This window comes from Notolepis coatsorum, assembly GCF_963971535.1.
Source record: "Notolepis coatsorum genome assembly, chromosome: 7".
In the NCBI taxonomy this organism is placed as follows: Eukaryota; Metazoa; Chordata; class Actinopteri; order Aulopiformes; family Paralepididae; genus Notolepis; species Notolepis coatsorum.
The window spans coordinates 119,147,911-119,167,973 of NC_140171.1; the positions used below are offsets into that span (position 1 = coordinate 119,147,911).

At 41.0% G+C, this 20,063-nt stretch overlaps 1 protein-coding gene across 3 annotated transcripts in view; it reads left to right on the forward strand.

The window, feature by feature from the left end:
• fam13a (family with sequence similarity 13 member A) overlaps window positions 1-20,063 on the forward strand; it is a 259,712-nt gene that overhangs the window by 156,523 nt on the left and 83,126 nt on the right. For all 3 annotated transcript variants that reach the window (XM_084319360.1, XM_084319361.1, XM_084319362.1), the window contains exon 9: window positions 4,234-4,275. In XM_084319360.1, coding sequence (XP_084175486.1) covers window positions 4,234-4,275 — 42 coding nt within the window. The remainder of the gene's footprint in view (window positions 1-4,233; window positions 4,276-20,063) is intronic.

Here is a 20,063-nt window from a genome sequence, read left to right on the forward strand (position 1 = left end):
CTGCCCAGAGGACCCCGTTCAGGTTGAAAACCACACTAGTGTCTCAATGACAACATCCTTATCAATGATAATCCATCACAGAGTTCTGCTGTGGCCCGCATCCTGCATAGAAACAGCTCTTCAGGTCGTAACTTCGAGAGCTGGTACTGGTGAAGCTGGAACGCATCATCACAGTCAACCTATCATGTCATCGAGATGTAAATCTGGAGTAGCTTGTCTGGAGTATTCCTGCTAAAATACCACTTAGTGTGTTGACTGATTATCACTCGATCTTTCATTACTTTTCATCTCCTGAATGAACATTGAGGGAGAGACCGTGGAACACTAAACACACAGTATAGTACATTGTGAGAACTGGGCCAACAAATATTTTCATTCACAAATGGCTACTTTCCTCATGCAGGCCCGTCTGCACCTCCCCATTGGCTGGCTTGGCATATAAGCCCGAAAGCATGATGGCATTGTGTTCCTTTAACACCCTTTTTCTAAGATGGAATGCACAGCTCTCTATAGCCTATATGGGAGTCTATAACAAACATGGCTCAAGCAGCTTATCAGCCAAGTGTTTTAGGTTTGGTACCGCCTGCCTTGTGCTCCCAAGCATTTGAAGAATGTGCTCATTTGTGAGCTTTTTTTCTTTTCTTTTTTCTCTGGTGTTTTTCTTTGGGGGGGGGGGGGGGCACATTTTAATTTTTGTATCATGACCCTACTCCTGTTAAGTCAGTCACTTTCAAAAACTGAAGTGTGTAAACATAGTACATGTCATATTTTATACGATAATTGTTGTGCGTAGAAGCAACTTTTCGGGTGTTACAATCAACATGGAATAATTTTTTCTATATTTGTAAATAACAAACAAAATAGTTGGGGGGGGAAATGGAGCATCTGAGCCGGATTTGGTCAACTTGTCTTTTGGTAGTTTTCCGTCCCGTCCTCTGGAGGGATCAGGGGGCTGTTGCCAAGTCTCTCTGCAAAGCCGCTTGTTATCCCCCCTCAGTAAGGTAGTGGGTAAGCAGGATTTCCGCTTTTGCAATCCATGACGGCTCTGAAGGCCCAAATAATTTTAATACGCTTGCCAGACTGTATAACACCAGCTAAGAACATCGGTGGGAGAAGAAAAAAAAAGATAAAATTGGCAAAAAGTTTTCACAGAAATTCGGAAATGCAAGAGAGGCGCACCTGCTGCGGTGGCCTGGTCGGCACAAGTGGGAGGTGTTTGTATAGGATTTCTTAATGTTATGTTATGTTCGTTCCAGATAACTGTCATGTGAGAAAGACTTTTAAAGTCAAATGAACTTTGACCTATTTTGATTCCTGCCTGACTTGAAACCCAAAGCCTTTGTTTTGAGCCTGGAAGTGCGGTACTGTGTGCCTAATGTGCTATGTTCCCCCCCTCCCCTCTTCCTTGACGCACTCGCCCCTTAACGGTAAGCCACATGGAGGTGTGTCACGTAGGACTAGCTACCGGAAGCACCACCCCGATGCCAAAATATTTACTGAATGGCCCATTCAATAACAGCCCGTTCTTCTGCTTGTGTTAGAGCAGTCTATTGTTAAGTCCAGGCAGAATCCAAGATGGGGCTCAGCGCATTTAAATTCCATGATTAGCTATTGTTTATTTGCACAGTAGCTAGCTTTCATACTGTATAGGGTCACTGTAGTCCAAGTTGAAAGGAAAACCTTCAAGCTGTTTGTCAATTATGTTAAACAGATGGATTAAAGTACTTCAATACTACAGTACAGAGTACTTGCACTGGAGCATTTAAAGAACTAGGCTTTTGAGACTAACATGTAGGACCGATCGAGGAGTTGAGTAATGCATGGTAGTTGCACATTGAATAATGGTATTTAACGCAGTAAACACGGTTCAAGTGGAGGTGGTTGGGAGCTTAATGTTGTTTCTGTGGTGTCGAGCAGTTTAGGCGTACCGGTCCACCCCCCTGGAACGCACCAGGCAGTTTATGGCACAGTGTAGGTGTACTAGCCCCCCCCCCTATGGAAAGCACAACATCCAGTCCTGCCAGGGGCTGGCTCCCAATAGTCCTTGCCAACCAGAGAGGTCAGGTCCAAACACTACCTCGCAGACATTTCTAAGTCCCGTTAGCCGTGTCTATTGAATCAGAATGAAGGTTTTTCGTGGACAGCTCTGCCAGATGCTGGCTTGTGTGTGAACAACCAAAAACAACCTTCAAAATGTTCCGATACTGTGGTTGACAGCTGCCTGATTTGAGGCAGTTACTTTTCGACAAACCAAACGGGACTATTCATATACACTAGCAGGATTCCCTTCATGCAAGAGTGTCATCCTCTCGGGGGGGGGGGGGGTTCTGAATGCTGAGAGCACACACTCTAGGGGTGTCATCAGAACATTTCAATGTTTACAACGGTAGCCAAACGGTAGCCAAGCGGCACGGTGGTGTAGTGGTTAACACTGTCGCCTCACAGCAAGAAGGTCCAGGGTTCGATTCCCGCTTGGGGACCAGGTTTCCATGATGCCAGGTACCCAGGTGGGGTATCTCCCAGGCCTTTCTGTGTGGAGTTTGCATGTTCTCCCCGTGCTCGCAAGGGTTTCCCCCCCGATGAGATAAACCCAATGGAAAAACATGCACAACAACAGATCGCTAACGCTGTGGCGTCCTTGACGAAGACGGACAGGAGCACTTGGATTGGTCCCCTGGCGCGGCTCACGTTGACCGTCGCCTGTCTGCTCCCGGCTGCCCTTGGGGGGAAGGACGACGGGATGGGTTAATCGCAGAGACGAATCGCATCAGCGATCCTACAGACACTGCATGCGTGTGTGTTCCGGTGTGTGTGTGTTGTGGATAATAGCCAATGCCAATTAAAGACCTCTGAGCAGGTCCTGCATTATTATTATTAAATGATATTACGTTAACTGGCTTTGCTGGAGGCTGCAAGGTGGAATTGATGAAAGCTGGAGGCAATTGCAGCCAACATTGCGGATAATGAGTTGCCCCTTATTGCTCAAGGGGTACATTATTATTATTATCGATTGCAGTGTCCAACCTGACCTTGTTATAACAACCACATCTGAGTAACACATTGTTTTTGCAGTGTGTTAAAGGCCCAATCAGTGATTTGTTTAAATAACAATATATACATAGATCCTTGGAGGCTTACTACTGGACAATAACAATGTTGAAGCTTCACAACTAAAATTACACATCCAGTTTTGTGCCAATGCTTTCAGACAGTACAGATATCAACAAGTAAACAACAAGTAAAGTAACATTTTTATTTGTATGAAGCAGTGGTGAAGAAATGTATACTATCCGCTGGAATAAACATCAATAAAGTAAGTTGAGGGGTGAATAAAATAGTGTAATGGGACTGGGCCTCTAAACGTAAAGGGTTACAGCGCCAAAAAACAATGCTGATTTGTTTTGCATATAATCTCGCACATATTCAAAAACTCTAAATAGTTTTGCACTTATTCATTTAGTTTGACAGTTATTGAGCTGTAGAGCTCCATGACATGATGCAAACAAAAAAAGCAATACCTTATCGTTTAGGGACTGCTAAATCATGCTGATCACCTGCTGATCATTTCATTGAGCTGTAATTAACACAACACAAGGATTCAATGTCCTTGATGACATCACTGGTGGCCATATTCAAACTCATTCACTCTCAACAACTGTCGGGGTTATTTTTTACAGTTCTTGGACGTGTGTGAGATTACGTACAAACGTTGTTTTTTTGGCCAAGTGCCCCTTTAACATCAAATCGGCGTTCGGTAACCAAGTGTCGTTGTTTCCGCCGCCCTGTGTCGACAGTGTATTGTTCCAATGAGTTTCTTTGTCGCTTTAACTTTCTTTTTAAGTTAAAGATGTGACGCAAATTAACCTCGGCGAAACGAGCAGCCGGTTATGAAACGTCCCACTCTGTCAATGTCAGGATATGTAAATGTGACTCAATCTCAACAGCGAGTTCCGTTTGCCGTTGCATAATGCCGTCATGTGTCTCTGGCAGGCCTCCAGCAGCGGCAGCCTGTGCCCCCGAGCCGCGCCCGCTCCTCTATGGTTTATAATAATTACCAGAGACAACCTTAACAAAAGCACTGATCTGTAGCGCTAGGTGGCTATTGTTCTGCGTAACAAAAGGCCCTATTTTCAGCCCCTGATGACAAGTTGGGGGGGGGGCTACGGGGACTCTTACTATTTTTTTTATAAACGCTGTAAGTTAATACCGTTTCTTTTGTCTCCACATTTTCAGCTCCCAAGAAGAGGAGAGACCGATATCTCCTTTCTACATGAGGTAGGCCTCCTGGCTTTTGTGTCAGTGGCTGATTCAATGCATTGAGGAGAGGACTGTGGGGGCATGTTGTATTGGAGATGGTGTGTGTGGGGGGGTGACGGGGCCTTCTGTATGCTGTCTCAGTGCATTAACATAGATAACAATAGAACCAGGAGTTTGAGGGGGTGGGCGGGCGGGCAGGCAACAGCACATGCAACAGTTTCCTCTCAACCATGTGTTGTTGTTGTTGTTGTGGTGGTAGTGGTTGACGGGGCACATTGTTTGGACATGAAAACGTCCTGCCAAACCAAGAAACACACACACACACACACACACACACACACACACACACACACACACACACACACACACACACACACACGCTGAGAGACTCTCTACAGTATGTTAATATGAGATGTGTACAACGGTGGGGCTGAATGATTTGGGGACATCTCTGCAGCACCACAATACTTCATTCAGAATGTTAAGTTGACACACGTAAATATTTCACCTCCTACGATTTGGACATAGCACTAAACCACATTGCAATTTCGATAACATTTTAATTAATTGTTCAGCCCTAGTGTATTTATTTTAATGTTGAAAATAAATAGAAAATGTCTTCAGAACAATATCTCGGGTCTGTGATTCACTGGCTAACTTTGTGGCCAGTGTAGACGGGCCACCCTTCCCAGCTAGAGACCTCAAAGTAAAGAGTAACAGGTAGATATTCAAAAGGGGCGTAAAGCAGAATGTGGGTGTAAACTTACTGACGCACTGTCTCATGATATCAAGTGCCAAGCAGGTTCGTCATATTCCACAGCAGTCCATTTATCACTTCCTGTTTCAAATTGAGTTTATGTATGAACTTTGAACTCTGTTGCCCATACTCAATTTATACCTGCCTACTGCCCTCACTGTAGTCATAACTACCTAGTTCTACCCATATAAGTCTATGTATGTAACATGTACAATAATGCTGTATATACCGCATATATATATTCATATTTATTTATCTGTCTGAATATACCTGCATATAATCCTTTTTATATACCTATTTATATACCTGCATATAACCTACATAACTCTGTATGATACCATGTACAATAATGCTGTATATATACCGTATATATATCCACATCTGTCTGTATATACCTGCATATAATCCTTTTTGCATACCTGTAGATACTATATCTATATCTGTTAGGGGTGTAAAGGTACGCGTATCCGTACCGAACCGAACCGTTTCAGTGTGTACCCTACCGTACCGAATGGCTGTGTAGTGTACCGAACGAATACAGTGGTATGTTAACTACTAACGACCGCCCACCGGGGGCTGTTTTTTTCACAATCTAATATAATTATTATTATTAAAAAAAATGGATTATTAATTTCAATATGGAATATTCGTTGACGGGGCGCCCCAGTGGCGAACCACATAACGCGCTGAGTCGCGGCACGGCCGACCCGGGTTCGATTCTCGGACCCGTCGACTCTGTCTCCCGTTCCTCCTCTCTCTCTCTACTGGACTGCCCAGTAGTAAAAAGCGATAAACGCAAAAAAATTAATCTTTAAAAAAAATAATATTCGTTGACAGCCCTACAAGTACAATTAGTTACTGCACACTACATCACCCCTGAGTGGAACATTGAAAGCCAAACTTTCCCCCACTGTACCGAAAACCTGTACCGAACATTGACTTCAAAACCGAGGTACGTACCGTACCGTGGTTTTTGTGTACCGTTACACCCCTAATATCTGTATATATCCTTAACTACTCTTACTGTACAGGAATAAAACTTTCAGTTGAACCAGATCATAACCGCATGAAACCAAAACATATGAGTCACTCGCCGCTCACCTTTGACCTTTACTGCATTTTCTTACTGAGTAGCCTGTACCATAAGGTTGAGTCAAACTTGTAGTTGAAGTGAAGTTCACAAGACATAAGCTACTGTATCATTTTGAGTGAGTTAGAATCATTACAGTCAGAATAGGATTATTCTGTCATATTCCATTATAATACATACATACACAACTCAGTAACAATCTCATGATAGCTAATAAACAACAAGTTATGCTAGATTCATAATGTGTTACTACATTTAACACTACATTCATTCACGTATCGTTATTGGAGAACTTGCCCAATATTAAGATGTGTATCTATCTATCCATCTATCCATCTATATCTATCTCTATCTCTATCTCTATCTCTATCTCTATCTCTATCTCTATCTCTATCTCTATCTCTGTCTCTATCTCTGTCTCTATCTCTGTCTCTATCTCTATCTCTGTCTCTGTCTCTATCTCTGTCTCTATCTCTATCTCTGTCTCTGTCTCTGTCTCGTATCTGTGTCTACAGATTAGTGTGAACAATCATAATCATGTGAGGGTGCCTTTGGTCACGTAACCTTCCATGTCCGCATCACCAGCTTACTGGTATCTCCTTGTGAAACACTTAGAAGGGAAAGCCTTGGGTCTCTCTCTCTTACTGGTATCTCCTTGTGAAACACTTAGAAGGGAAAGCCTTGGGTCTCTCTCTCTTACTGATATCTCCTTGTGAAACACGTAGAAGGAAAAGCCTTTGGTCTCTCTCTCTCTCTCTGTCTCTCTTACCACACACACACACACACACACACACACACACACACACACACACACACACACACACACACACACACACACACACACACACACACACACACACACACCCACAGTTCTCAATGACTAAATGTGAGGACTACTTGCACTCTGTCACATACACACATAGACCAATTTCTCTCACTCACTCTTCCTCTCCCTCCTCACGTTTTATGAATGCCTAAATGTGTGTGTGATTGATTGATGGGGGGGGGGGGGAATACATTGGAATACTGACAAAGCCATACTTGGTCATTTACTGTACAACTGGGTTAGGACATTTGTAGGGGCCAGTTTCGAATTGCAGTCTGTTCTTTGAGAGTGTTTTTGAAAGTGGGTAGTGATTCACATTCCTTTACAGCTTTGGGTAGGGCGTTCCACATTGTGTGTGTGTGTGTCTGTGTGTGTGTTTTGCCCACTCTAAAAACACGTTCAAGTTCAAAACCGTATTGCTGCCACATTCTACAACTCCTAGTGTTCCCTTCCTCCCCCTTCCTCTCTCTCCCCCCCCCTCTCTCTCTCTCTCTCTCTCTCTCTCTCTCTCTCTCTCTCTCTCTCTCTCTCTCTCTCTCTCTCTCTCTCTCTCTCTCTCTCTCTCTCTCTCTCTCTCTCTCTCTCTCTCTCTCTCGATAAGTCTGTATCTCTCAGTTTGAGGGGCCTCTGCTTGTACTGTAGGGTCCATCATGTGGTCTTGTATTTATATGGTATAGGCTTCCTGTACAAATGGCTTTTTTGGGGGTTTATTTATACATTTCTTTGCCTCAGACATTTCTAGTTTTAGTGACTGGGATGTAAAATATGGGGCTGCTCCATAGACAATGAATGGGGCTCTGACTTTATGAGGCCATCAAATGTTTTTACACCCAAATGAGGTTTATATTCTAGCATTCTTGACCAGAATTAAAAACCTCCTGTGAGTGTAAGAACTCACACAAACTATTGTATTGTATAAATACTGACTGAACTGTCCTGGGGCACAGGAAGATCATGTGTGAATTCTTAAAATGGGTGGCATTCCCCCTTAAATATACTAAGAGCATCTTCTCTGACACTTTGCCTGCCTACCTATCACAGCAGCAACTGCACACACACACACACACACACACACACACGTGCGTGTCCATGTTACAAACACGTATGTGGGAAGGCCTCCAGTATTTTAGGTCTGTCTTTGACCTCGCTGTGCTCCTTTCCATTTTGACCCCTTCCTTCATAGTCTGTTAACGTAGCAGTGTAAACCATCCGTAACACATTCTGGTATTCCTTTAGCCTCCTAACAGGCACCCAGAAAAGTGTCCATTATTTTATTTGAACTTGAGGACTGCATACTTTTTTTGCAAAGCTTAGCTTTATACTTTATACTTATAGCACATGCATGAGCCTGGTCTCTTTTGAAAGATAACATTCTGAAGTTACTAATGCAAGAAGATCACTTTTAGTGCTAATGAAATAGAGTAACAGAGGTCTGAACTTGAGTTGAACTTGAACTTGTGTACTAAAATTTTTCTGTAGTGGTCGCAATATTACATATTCCAATATTCCAGCATAGAGGTATAAGCTGAAAAACACAGCGGTTCCATACTTACAGGTATATTTTTTATAAAAATCCGCTCAGAAATGGGTCTTTGAGAGATGTCCGAGTATAATCGGCGACAAAAAAAAAAGCTCTCAAATCCATTTCCTCATCCACGGCCGTTCATTCTGAAGTGTGATTCACTTCTGGTTTTTGCTCATCAACTTTCACCTAGATGCCTTATTCACACCTCCCACGTGGGGTATCGTTGGAAAGGTACACTCAACGACCAATCATTTTCGCCATCAGCGGATAATTGGCATCTGGCGCTCTCCTGACATATCGTCATGTAACTCGTGTAATTTGGTCGAGTGAGGTGGCTTTCGAACGGCAACAAATAGATCTTTCGAACGGTAATTTATATGTTCAGCGAAAAATGCAGCCCCGAGCCGCTAGACACTTGCAAAGTGCCGTGACTTTCGCACAAGGGCAAAACGGCACGTATACATGCAGACTGACAGCACAACATGTTCACCCACCTTCTCACTTACCTGGTATCATCACCACTAGTGTTTTACTAAACTAGTATCATCACCACTAGTGTTTTACTAAACTAGTATCATTACCACTAGTGTTTTATTAAACTAGTATCATTACCACTAGTGTTTTACTAAACTAGTATCATTACCACTAGTGTTTTATTAACCTAGTATCATTACCACTAGTGTTTTATTAACCTAGTATCATTACCACTAGTGTTTTATTAAACTAGTATCATTACCACTAGTGTTTTATTAAACTAGTATCATCACCACTAGTGTTTTATTAACCTAGTATCATCTAGGCTAGGGTGCCCACCTGTCCCGCGTTTCGCGGGACAGTCCCGATATTGGGACGTTTGTCCCATGTCCCGCTACAACAAAACAATGTCCCGCAATTCAAAGATAAAAAAAAAATATATATATATATATATATATATATTTTTTTTTTATTATTATTCAAAGATTACAACTTCAAGCACTGCGTCGTAATTTAAAAAAAAAGTTGTTAATTTAATGCCTCGTTCCAATACCCTCTTATATTTAAAATAAAAAAATCGGGCGACGTCAAACCAATGCGCAGCCGAGCGGAGCAGCTCGGCTCGAGTCTCGCGAGTCGCGCTGCCTGTCACTTGTCAGACAGTCCGAGGCAGCTGCAGTGTGTGTGACGTCAGTCATACCTGATGTTTCTGCAGAATAGCCTAAAGCTTTTTTACGACGCAGTGCTTGAAGTTGAGGGGGATGACACAACTGTCTCTGAGCTTTTCCAGCTCATGACCAGTCTAAGACTTAAACTTGAACAACGATCAAAGGACCGTTATTTTGGATTCGAGACCAGTGCTCTCATGCAGAGGTTTCCTACCGGCCGCACAGGCTGCTGCGATCGAACAGGACTATCAGAATTACCTGAAACAGGTGTCATGCTTGGCTCTCATGAAGAGAGCATTCAGCTTCCAAGAGCTTCGCGAAGCAGCTGAAGCTCTTAATATCAGCAGCAAACTGGACTCTGCATTGTTTAAAACATTTTGTGGGTTCACCAGACACATATTGCGGAAACTGTGTTGTCATATATAGGGTTTGTGGAGACTTTGGGTCTCACCCTTTTTGTTATAATGAGCAACTGAGTGATCCGCTATTCACAATAAAAAACATTATTATATTGTGAAGATCAACCATCGCATTCCGTCTCCTCTCTTCTACACTTCACTGCTAATAATGCTCAGGAAAAGATGGCTGAAAAGACTTAGCTCCTGCTCTTTCTATTAATGGAGTGATTTTATCAGCTTGGATACCAAGATTGATGGTTACATGCTTAACACTTTGGATGCCACGCCGAGATTTCTCGGGTTTACCCCCCGACCTTTGAATGCCCATCACAAGATTTTTTTTTATTGTTATTATTAGCGATCTGAAATCATATTGCATCAAGCGAGCCTACCGTTGGATATCCAGGCACCGCCGGCGCTCAGATGTGGAAAAAAGCGCCCCCTATCGTCTCCCAGATGGTAAATCACCCTTTTGGATTGGACTCAATGAAAGTGAATGGGAGAACGGATTTCTGACTCCACATTTTACTTCTCACTGATGTAACCGGGGTCTACCAGAGTTCATTCTGGAACCTTGGTGCCACTGCGAATATGTGTTCTACTGTACACACGGTGGATCAATACAATTATCGATTTTTTCGAATGGCGATCGGAAATTGGAATAAACCATTTGGATACCATCTGACCTCAGGTAAGGAATCTATGTTATCAGTCTTAGGATAATCAGACTCGTTTTCACGGAGATATAAGCGTTTCCACTATATGTGATATAGCTGTTTTGACTGTAAAAGCCATCAGGAAATAAGAGCAGCGATTATCAGCGCGCGGCACGAGCGTGCGTGCGCACACATACTATCGATTATCTAGCGTTTATTTGAAAACGATTCATAAATAGGCCGACAAATGACAACGTTCTGGAATATTCCAGTAAAAGACGATTATCATCATAGGGTTGTTTTTTCCGCGAAACGAGTGATTTTCAAAATGCTATCAAACGGAAATGAAGCGATAAAAAAACAATCTGCCTTGACAATGTTGACTGGAAAATGAGTCTTTGATAAGCGACGGGCAGATTAGACACATAGCCATAATTTAAAACATAGATTAGGCGATATTAAGTTAACATTGGAGTGGGTTTGGGCATCAAGGGGGTAAAAAGGAAAACACGGCGTGGCATCCAAAGTGTTAATGATGAAAGTGTGATTAAATAAAGATGTTGATGACATAGACAGTAGCGGCTGAGAAGGTGATTGGTGAAGCATCTATACAGTTTAATAAGATTAATAACAAAATGTGCTATATATAGCCTACCGTCTGCGTCGAATATGAAATAAAGGCATTTAAATAATAAATACATTTCTTTAATTTTAATTAGCAATAATAAAAAAAAATAATACTTTTTATTAATTCCCCCCCCCCCCCCCTCACCTACGTGTCCCGCATTGTCCTGCAAAAGCAGTGCTGCTGTCCTGCGACTGAACCATTTTGACCTGGTCACCCTAGTATCATCACCACTAGTGTTTTATTAACCTAGTATCATCACCACTAGTGTTTTATTAACCTAGTATCATCACCACTAGTGTTTTATTAACCTAGTATCATCACCACCAATGTTTTATTAACCTAGTATCATCACCACTAGTGTTTTATTAACCTAGTATCATTACCACTAGTGTTTTATTAAACTAGTATCATCACCACTAGTGTTTTATTAACCTAGTATCATTACCACTAGTGTTTTATTAACCTAGTATCATCACCACTAGTGTTTTATTAAACTAGTATCATTACCACTAGTGTTTTACTAAACTAGTATCATTACCACTAGTGTTTTATTAACCTAGTATCATCACCACTAGTGTTTTACTAAACTAGTATCATTACCACTAGTGTTTTATTAACCTACCGGTAGTATCATTACCACTAGTGTTTTATTAACCTAGTATCATTACCACTAGTGTTTTATTAACCTAGTATCATCACCACTAGTGTTTTACTAAACTAGTATCATTACCACTAGTGTTTTATTAACCTAGTATCATCACCACTAGTGTTTTACTAAACTAGTATCATTACCACTAGTGTTTTATTAACCTAGTATCATTACCACTAGTGTTTTATTAACCTAGTATCATTACCACTAGTGTTTTATTAAACTAGTATCATCACCACTAGTGTTTTACTAAACTAGTATCATTACCACTAGTGTTTTATTAACCTAGTATCATTACCACTAGTGTTTTATTAAACTAGTATCATCACCACTAGTGTTTTACTAAACTAGTATCATTACTGTAACTGAGGGGTACAATTCCCTGACTGTATTACTAGATATGATACTTACTACCACTACCTTTGTACTTAATATTCGGCCACCCAGTACACGGCATAAATATATTATCATAAACACTCTCACGTAGATGAAACGGATCCAACACAAATGTACGAAGTCGAAACAGGTCTTTATTTCTACACAGCGATGGTGTGTAGAACAAGCACTTAATCACTTAATTACATTTATGAATTGAAATAGTATGCACTTTTATGGCAAAGAGTATTCGTCGGTATATCAATAGAGAATGTCCAATCTCTGAAGGCGCAGGTGGTAAATATACGACCTGGAATAGTTAAGGAATAACAGCAATGATACTTTAATGATTATATACTAGATACACTAGAGGGGGTTAATCCGGTCGCTTGTAAGCCGACAGGAGTAGGAGGGGGGGGGGGGTAGAATCCGGCTGCCTCGTCCGGCCAAGGGTATCCCAGGTGAACCCACTGTAGTGCCGTTCAATGCGCCGGCGATCCTTGGACCACAGATGAAAGCAGGTGGACTCTTTGTGGGCCGGCTCTCTCCGGTCCACGGGGGAGAGACGTGAAGCGACCTCGTCTTGCAGAGCGTCTCCTCACCTTGCGTCCTCTCCAGGGGGGGGGGGGTTCCAACACACGGCAGTGTCGGGGGTCTTTATCCATGGAATAATCAAAGTATACAAAGCATAATCCGTGCCTGGGAAGGCGGGCTGTCGTCGGTAGAATAATCCGGTATACAGGTCCACTCGCTCGTCGGCTCTGGGGCTCCTCGGGTGCAGCTTCACATGGGGTCAACCACCCTGGGTAAGCAGCCAGTTCTCTGCCCGAAACGATGGGGTACTGACTACGGTAGTATTCTCACCGCACGAAGCACTATATATTAACAGACTATTATTAGCTTAATAGACTACGTCCAACTCGACGATATAGTGCCAAATATGACTATTCAAATATTAATATACACGATGTCTCAATACCGATGGTAGGCGAACTTGGCCTTACTCCCACACGTGGCGTCGCGGGGAGGCTTTACGTCTGTGACTCTATTGGAGGGTAAGAAACTGGACTGAAAAGGAAGTCCTACTTTAGTAGCGCAGTATATATACGCACTATGAACAAATAGTCCCATTAGTGGTGCGGTAGCCAGATTCCTACGCGGAACTAGGACTTGTTCGTACATGTGGAGCGGTACGTTTGAACTGGGTCTGAGGGGTATGGCAGCCTGGCACCAAGGTCTCGACCAATAGTAGAATGGAGACTATTATGGGATGTTCAGTAGGCTAGAATGGATATTCAATGCATATTGTACAAGGAATATACAAGGGATATCAGGAAATATTAGAGAATATACAAATACAATTAAATATATATATATAAATAAATATATATATTCGGTTTAATCTGGCCCTTCACAACAATTACCATAGTGTTTTATTAACCTAGTATCAAGACTGCATGTCTTCTCATTTGGCCGCTGTTGTGTCTGTCTGCTTGAGTGTTTGGAGTCGTTGCCTTGTGGCTCCTTTGGCGTGGCTGCAGGTCCTGGGGCGCGTGAGTTTCTGTGGAGTTTCGGGGTGGGGGCGTGGTATTCGCTGGTTTCCTCATTCATTCATTCAATCTTTATTTATACTCGATAATACACTGAGTAATTAAACTCATTTACAGTGCCGTCGAGATGTTACATACACAAGTGTCACAGTGTGTTCATAAATATAAAGACATCAGACAATCAGAATAATTGAGAGCACATTTTAAAATACATTAAAAGAAAATAATAAAACATCTTTTAAAAAGAATAAAATAGCTCAAAATTAAAACAGAGGTAATAATTTAAAAACAATTACATATTGTGGTGACCTGATTGGTCATTAAGGTTCTAAACCGACCCATAGACACTAGAGTGTCTAGTTTCAGTGTTTCCTGCAGGGTATTCCATGATGTAGGGGCAAAAAAGCCAAAAGCAGATCTACCAAGTTCAGTACAAACTCTAGGCACTCTAAGTGTAAGCCAAAATGTGGTATTCGCTGGTTTCCTCATGGTGGCGAGGTCGTCGGGGCGGGAGATGGGGCGGCCCATGGGGGTGGCATCCCCGTCGCTGTGCATGGCAGTGTGAGTGGCACGCGGGCTGTTTGTGTTTTCCTTCGGTCAGGGGGTGTGTCTTGGATGTGGATGTGGTGGGGATTGATGTGTGGGGTGTTTGGGGACTGGCTGTTCGGGGGGGGTTCACAGGCCTTCGAAAAAACACTGTACTTATTTTATGCCTATTCTTATGTCTGCACGTTCTATGTTGCACTACTTTTATTGTCTTTTATACCTATTCTTATGTCTGCACTTTATACATTGTTTTTATTCTGTCAACTGTATGCAAATGGTTTGCCTTTGTTCATTTTATGCTATTTGCTGTGGTGTGCTTTGGGCTGCCGCTGCGGTCCATGTGTGAAAGGTGCTACCGGTATATAGATAGTTATTATTATTTATAACATAGTTTCTCTTTAGTATTATTATTATTATTATTATTATTATTATTATTATTATTATTATTATTATTATTATTATTATTATTATTATTATTATTATTATATAATAATAATAATAATAATAATAATAATAATAATAATAATAATAATAATAATAATAATAATAATAATAATAATAATAATAATAATAATAATAATAATAATAATAAGGGGGTATTTGTCAGGGGCAAGGTTTAAGAAGTTCAGAATAGGTATTGTGTAATACAAAGGCATCACTCTATAAAGGCAATTGATTCCATCCTCATGCTTTGACCAAATTGACAAAATGTATGTATATTTACTACAAAAAAAGGAAAAATCTGTAAGTACACAATACAGTTTCCGTTTTTATTTGTATTTGTGTTTCAGTTTTTTGTTTAGTTTTAGTTAACTATAATAACCTTATCAAAGAGCTGACATACAAATAAAAAAAGGTCTACATTAAACATAAAGGGAGTTTATTTAGTTTGTTAAATAATGTTACGGTATTAATATAGCCATCAATATAATTTATACGGTATAAATGATTAGGGCATAAATCTTTTTATTTTCTTATATATATTTATCAATGAACAAGTCTGAGTCCTCGTCTGCACCTTCCGAGTCCGAATGCAGTCAATGTTCGAGTCCAAGTCCAAGTCATCAGTGCTCAAGTCCAAGTCGAGTCACAAGTCGAGTACTACAACACTGCCAGGTAATATTCTCCACCTAAAAGGATATCGCCTTTTAAATACCTCCGGAGGCAGTTTGTTTTACCCCTGCTCGATGAGAGAGTGGGTACGTTCTCGAGGTACAGTATAGCCTGCAGCTTAACACAGTTCATATAGGCTCATCCCCTCGGTAACGCAAGCAGATCTTGCCAGAGCAGCTGTTATTCCCGTGTTGGGCCTGTCGCTGTGGTTGTGGTTTTGTAACCAGGGTCCCCAGCCGCTCTGCCATTCTCTCTCCAGGGGGTCATGGCTCGTGTTGGATCACCGCTCTCCTCCATCATTACCAACACACACCCAATACATTCTCACGCAAGTCATTTTGTGACAATTGTTTTCTTTTTTTGATTGCTGTCTTCTCGGCGATAATCCAAGTGAAGCGGTTATGACCGGATGTTCGTCGAGACAGATAAGAGATAGATAATAAGTCGGGAGATAAATCGGTCGCACCTTAAACCTTTCACAACCACACTACAGAAGGTTGACCTTTCACTACCACACTACAGACGGTTGACCTTTCACTACATTCACTTCATTTTCTTTTTTTGATTGCTGTCTTCTCGGCGATAATCCAAGTGAAGCGGTTATGACCGGATGTTCGTCGAGACAGATAAGAGATAGATAATAAGTCGAGAGATAAATCGGTCGCACCTTAAACCTTTCACAACCACACTACAGAAGGTTGACCTTTCACTACCACACTACAGATGGTTGACCTTTCACTACCACACTACAGAGGGTTAACCGTCTGTAGTGTGGTAGTGAAAGGGTTAACCTGTAGTGTGGTGGTGAAAGGGTTACCCTTATGTAGTGTGGTGGTGAAAGGGTTACCCTTATGTAGTGTGGTTGTGAAAGGGTTAACCTTCTGTATTGTCGCAGTGAAAGAGTTAACCATTTGGTAGTGTGGTAGTGAAAGGGTTAAGCGGGCAATATGATTAGCATTAGCAATAGGATTTCTCCCCTTTTAATCTCCGCCCTTTTACAGCCAGGGGAATTTAAACGATATAATCCCTGTGTAAACACATTCATCAGTTTTCAAATGAAGCCTATGGCGGTGGTCAGTGGTAGAATGCTCTATTCCTAGCTGCGGCTCCATGGAGGTATGGTAAGACTGCCGGCCGGGTCACGGTCTCTCACGGTATTTCTGCTAAGGAGGACCCATGCGTCCCTTTTCACCAGTAGGCCATTTTGGTCAGCGGTTCAAGGCCAACAGGGTATAGTCACTGCTCATAGCAGCGAGCCGGTCTCATAGCAGTGTGGTTACATGCTGTTGCATCAGCAGGTTAAAACTTAACTCTGTGGGTAACCCCAACTCTTTGGAACAGTGACGTCACCACCTCCAAGCGATGACTGTTGACGTCCTCTTTTTTTTGTCTGTTGCGTTCAGTTACAGTACAGTGACAGTGCATTCTTTTGCCGGTCCCTCAATGCAGCTGCTGACACTCTGAATCATTTTGGTCATCACCTGTAAAGGGTTGGGATAACATGAGTGTAGTTCCTCTTCTGTGTGTTTTCACGCTACAACAGCAGCTGACCTTATTTGGTATTTCCGGGGGAGTTCATTGAGTCTGTTTTGACTTTTTCAGAGGAAGGATGTTTTCAAACATTTATTATCTAAAGATGGTCAGTATTGTGTTCATTCATAGTTAAAGATGGTAGAGGCTGAGTACTTTATTATCTAAAGATGGTCAGTTAGAGTATTGTGTTCATTCATAGATAAAGACGGTAGAAGCTGAGTACTTTCTGGTGATATATCACATTCATACTCCCAAGATTAATTTGAAAACTGCAAATACATGGGCTGTCCAAAGATTTTTAAAACAGACTTATGGTTCTTCAGTGCAAGGGTTCAATTATAGCTAATTGGCTATGCACACCAATTTGAAAGCGGAACACAATTAAATCAATAATTAAAATTTGTTATTTCCATTAGTCTAGATCAGGGGTCGGCAACCTGCGGCTCCGGAGGCCGCATGCGTCTCTTTAGCCAATCAGCTGCGGTTCCCTGGCAAAAAAAATTTTAATTGACTTTTTTCTTTTTACATTTCTTTTTGGTTCTCTTATTTTGGAAATCGATGTCATAATGTGACACTGAAATGAAAAAATATTTCATCAACTGAAATATTTAGTCAACAAAAATATTTCATCAACTAAAATATACAGTACGTCACACCCACGCCTCTCCCTGCCGTCTGCAAGTGGCTAATCTTGAGTTTCCGACCCCCCAGTAAGCTAACCATGGATAAATCCAAAAAAAGGAAAGTCTGAGGAAAATAGAGGGTTTAATTCAGCGTGGACAGATTAATTTGCTTTCACGACTAACGAGGCAGGCTTACTTGTATGCCTGATATTTTGCGAACAACGAAAAATTTACTTTTTATTTGATAGATTTTCCACAAATAAGGGAGGGACTCAAATAGAGCTGCATAGTTCAGGGTTTTATTTCAAAGTATGTCTACAGATGCCAGTGTTTTTTCTCCTTTTATGTGTTTTATTTCAAAGTAGGTCTACACATGGTAGTCTTTTTTCAAAGTGGACTACTTTTTATTTTATAAATGTTCCACAAATAAGGGAAGGACTCAAATACACCTGAATAGTTCAGGGTTTTATTTCAAAGTCGGTCTACAGACACCAGTGTTTTGTCTCCTCTTCTGTGTTTTATTTAAAAATAGGTCTACACAGCCAGTCTTTTTTCTCCTCTTCATAAGAGTTTGAGGTTTTCCTTTGTTATAACAGGTAAGAAAACAGCAATAAAAAGTCAAACATTTTATTTTTGTTGCTTTATAATTCCATTAATGCAACAAACTGTGTGCTATAAGTATAAAGTATAATAAATCGCAAATTACTTTGGGTATGCAATTGTCAGGCGTTTTATGCTAAATGTGGGGTATGCTTGGGGATATATAAAACGTTATACACTGTTATCTTCATTTTAAGGGTAAATAGGTTGTGCGGCTCCCTGAGCATTTTATTCTGTGGGTGGGGGGAAAGTGGCTCTTTTGATAGTAAAGGTTGCTGACCCCTGGTCTAGATGGAAACATAGGTCCACCTGCAGTGTCTGGATTTCTTTTCGTCACCCGTTTTTTCTTAATCCTTGAAGTGTCTATTTTAAGATTTTAACAGGTAAACAGGTTGAAATAATGTCCCATGGGGTTTATTTTTAACCCTTTATTACACCTTACACACTTCAAGCATTAAGAAAAAACAAGTGGGCGAAAAAAATCCAGACACTGCAGGTGGACCTATGTTTCCATCTAGACTACATGGCTTAGGAAAGTTCAGTCAGTATTTGTGAAAATGAGCTACTCTCCTAAAGCCAGGAACCAGACAAGACTCAAAACTTCATGTCATCAAGTATAAAGTCTGGAGCTGCTCCATTGACACTGAATTTGCTCAGCAGTTCAAGGCCAACAGGGTATAGGCATTGCTCATAGCAGCAAGCTTGTCTCATAGCAGTGTGGTTACATGCTGTTGCATCGGCAGGTGCTAACTTAACTCTTAACTTATTACCCACTCTGTGGGTAACTGGAAATCCTTTCAGACGGTGATGTCACCACCTCCAATGGATTACTGGACGTCCCCTCCTTTTGTCTGTTGCCTTCAACCGGAGAGCCGGATCCAAAGGCAGAAGATTCCAAATGTACAATTTAGGCTGTGTGCGATAGGCTCACAGCTGTACTTCATCAGTCTAAATGTGGCTCTGACAGACGCAAGATAAGATTGTTTACACGTTATGAACGGGGATAGATAATGATTGTGTCTGATATTTCTGGATGTGGTACAGATAACCCACACGCTGTGGTAGAGGGTTTTTGTATAGGGTCTAAGGCTCCCCTGGTCACTCCCAACATGTCAGCATCCAAACAAATCCAGTTGCTGTACCTTCTTTCTTTGAGAATTTTAGATTAGATAGATTTGATTAGATTCAAATGTATTGTCACTACTACACACACAGTATAGTACAAACAAAAATAAGTTGGCATCTAACCAGAGTGCAAATATAACAGTAAAGTGCATTAACAATATACAACATACAAGTGATTAAACTGATGTATGTGCAGTATAATTATGTACAGTGATACATGTATAAATATACTATGTTAGTTAACCATACTGTCCAGTGGGATAACTAGTGGAAGTAGGTATGGGATATACCGGTATACAGATATATATACCGGTAATACAGTATACAAGTATGTGCACAGGGATATACTGTATGCAGACATATCCAATGGTTGTAGATATATATATATATATATATATCTACAACCATTGGATATGTCTGCATACAGTATATCCCTGTGCACATACTTGTATACTGTATTATATATATCTGATATATATCTGATATATACCGAGTTCATCCCATTTGAGACTGACAAGTCTCTTAAAATACTTTTACAAAAAGTGTTTACAGCTGTGATGCTCACATGCAGCTAATGTGAATGTATATATATATATATATATATATATATATATATATATATATATATATATATATATATATATATATATATATATATATATATATATAT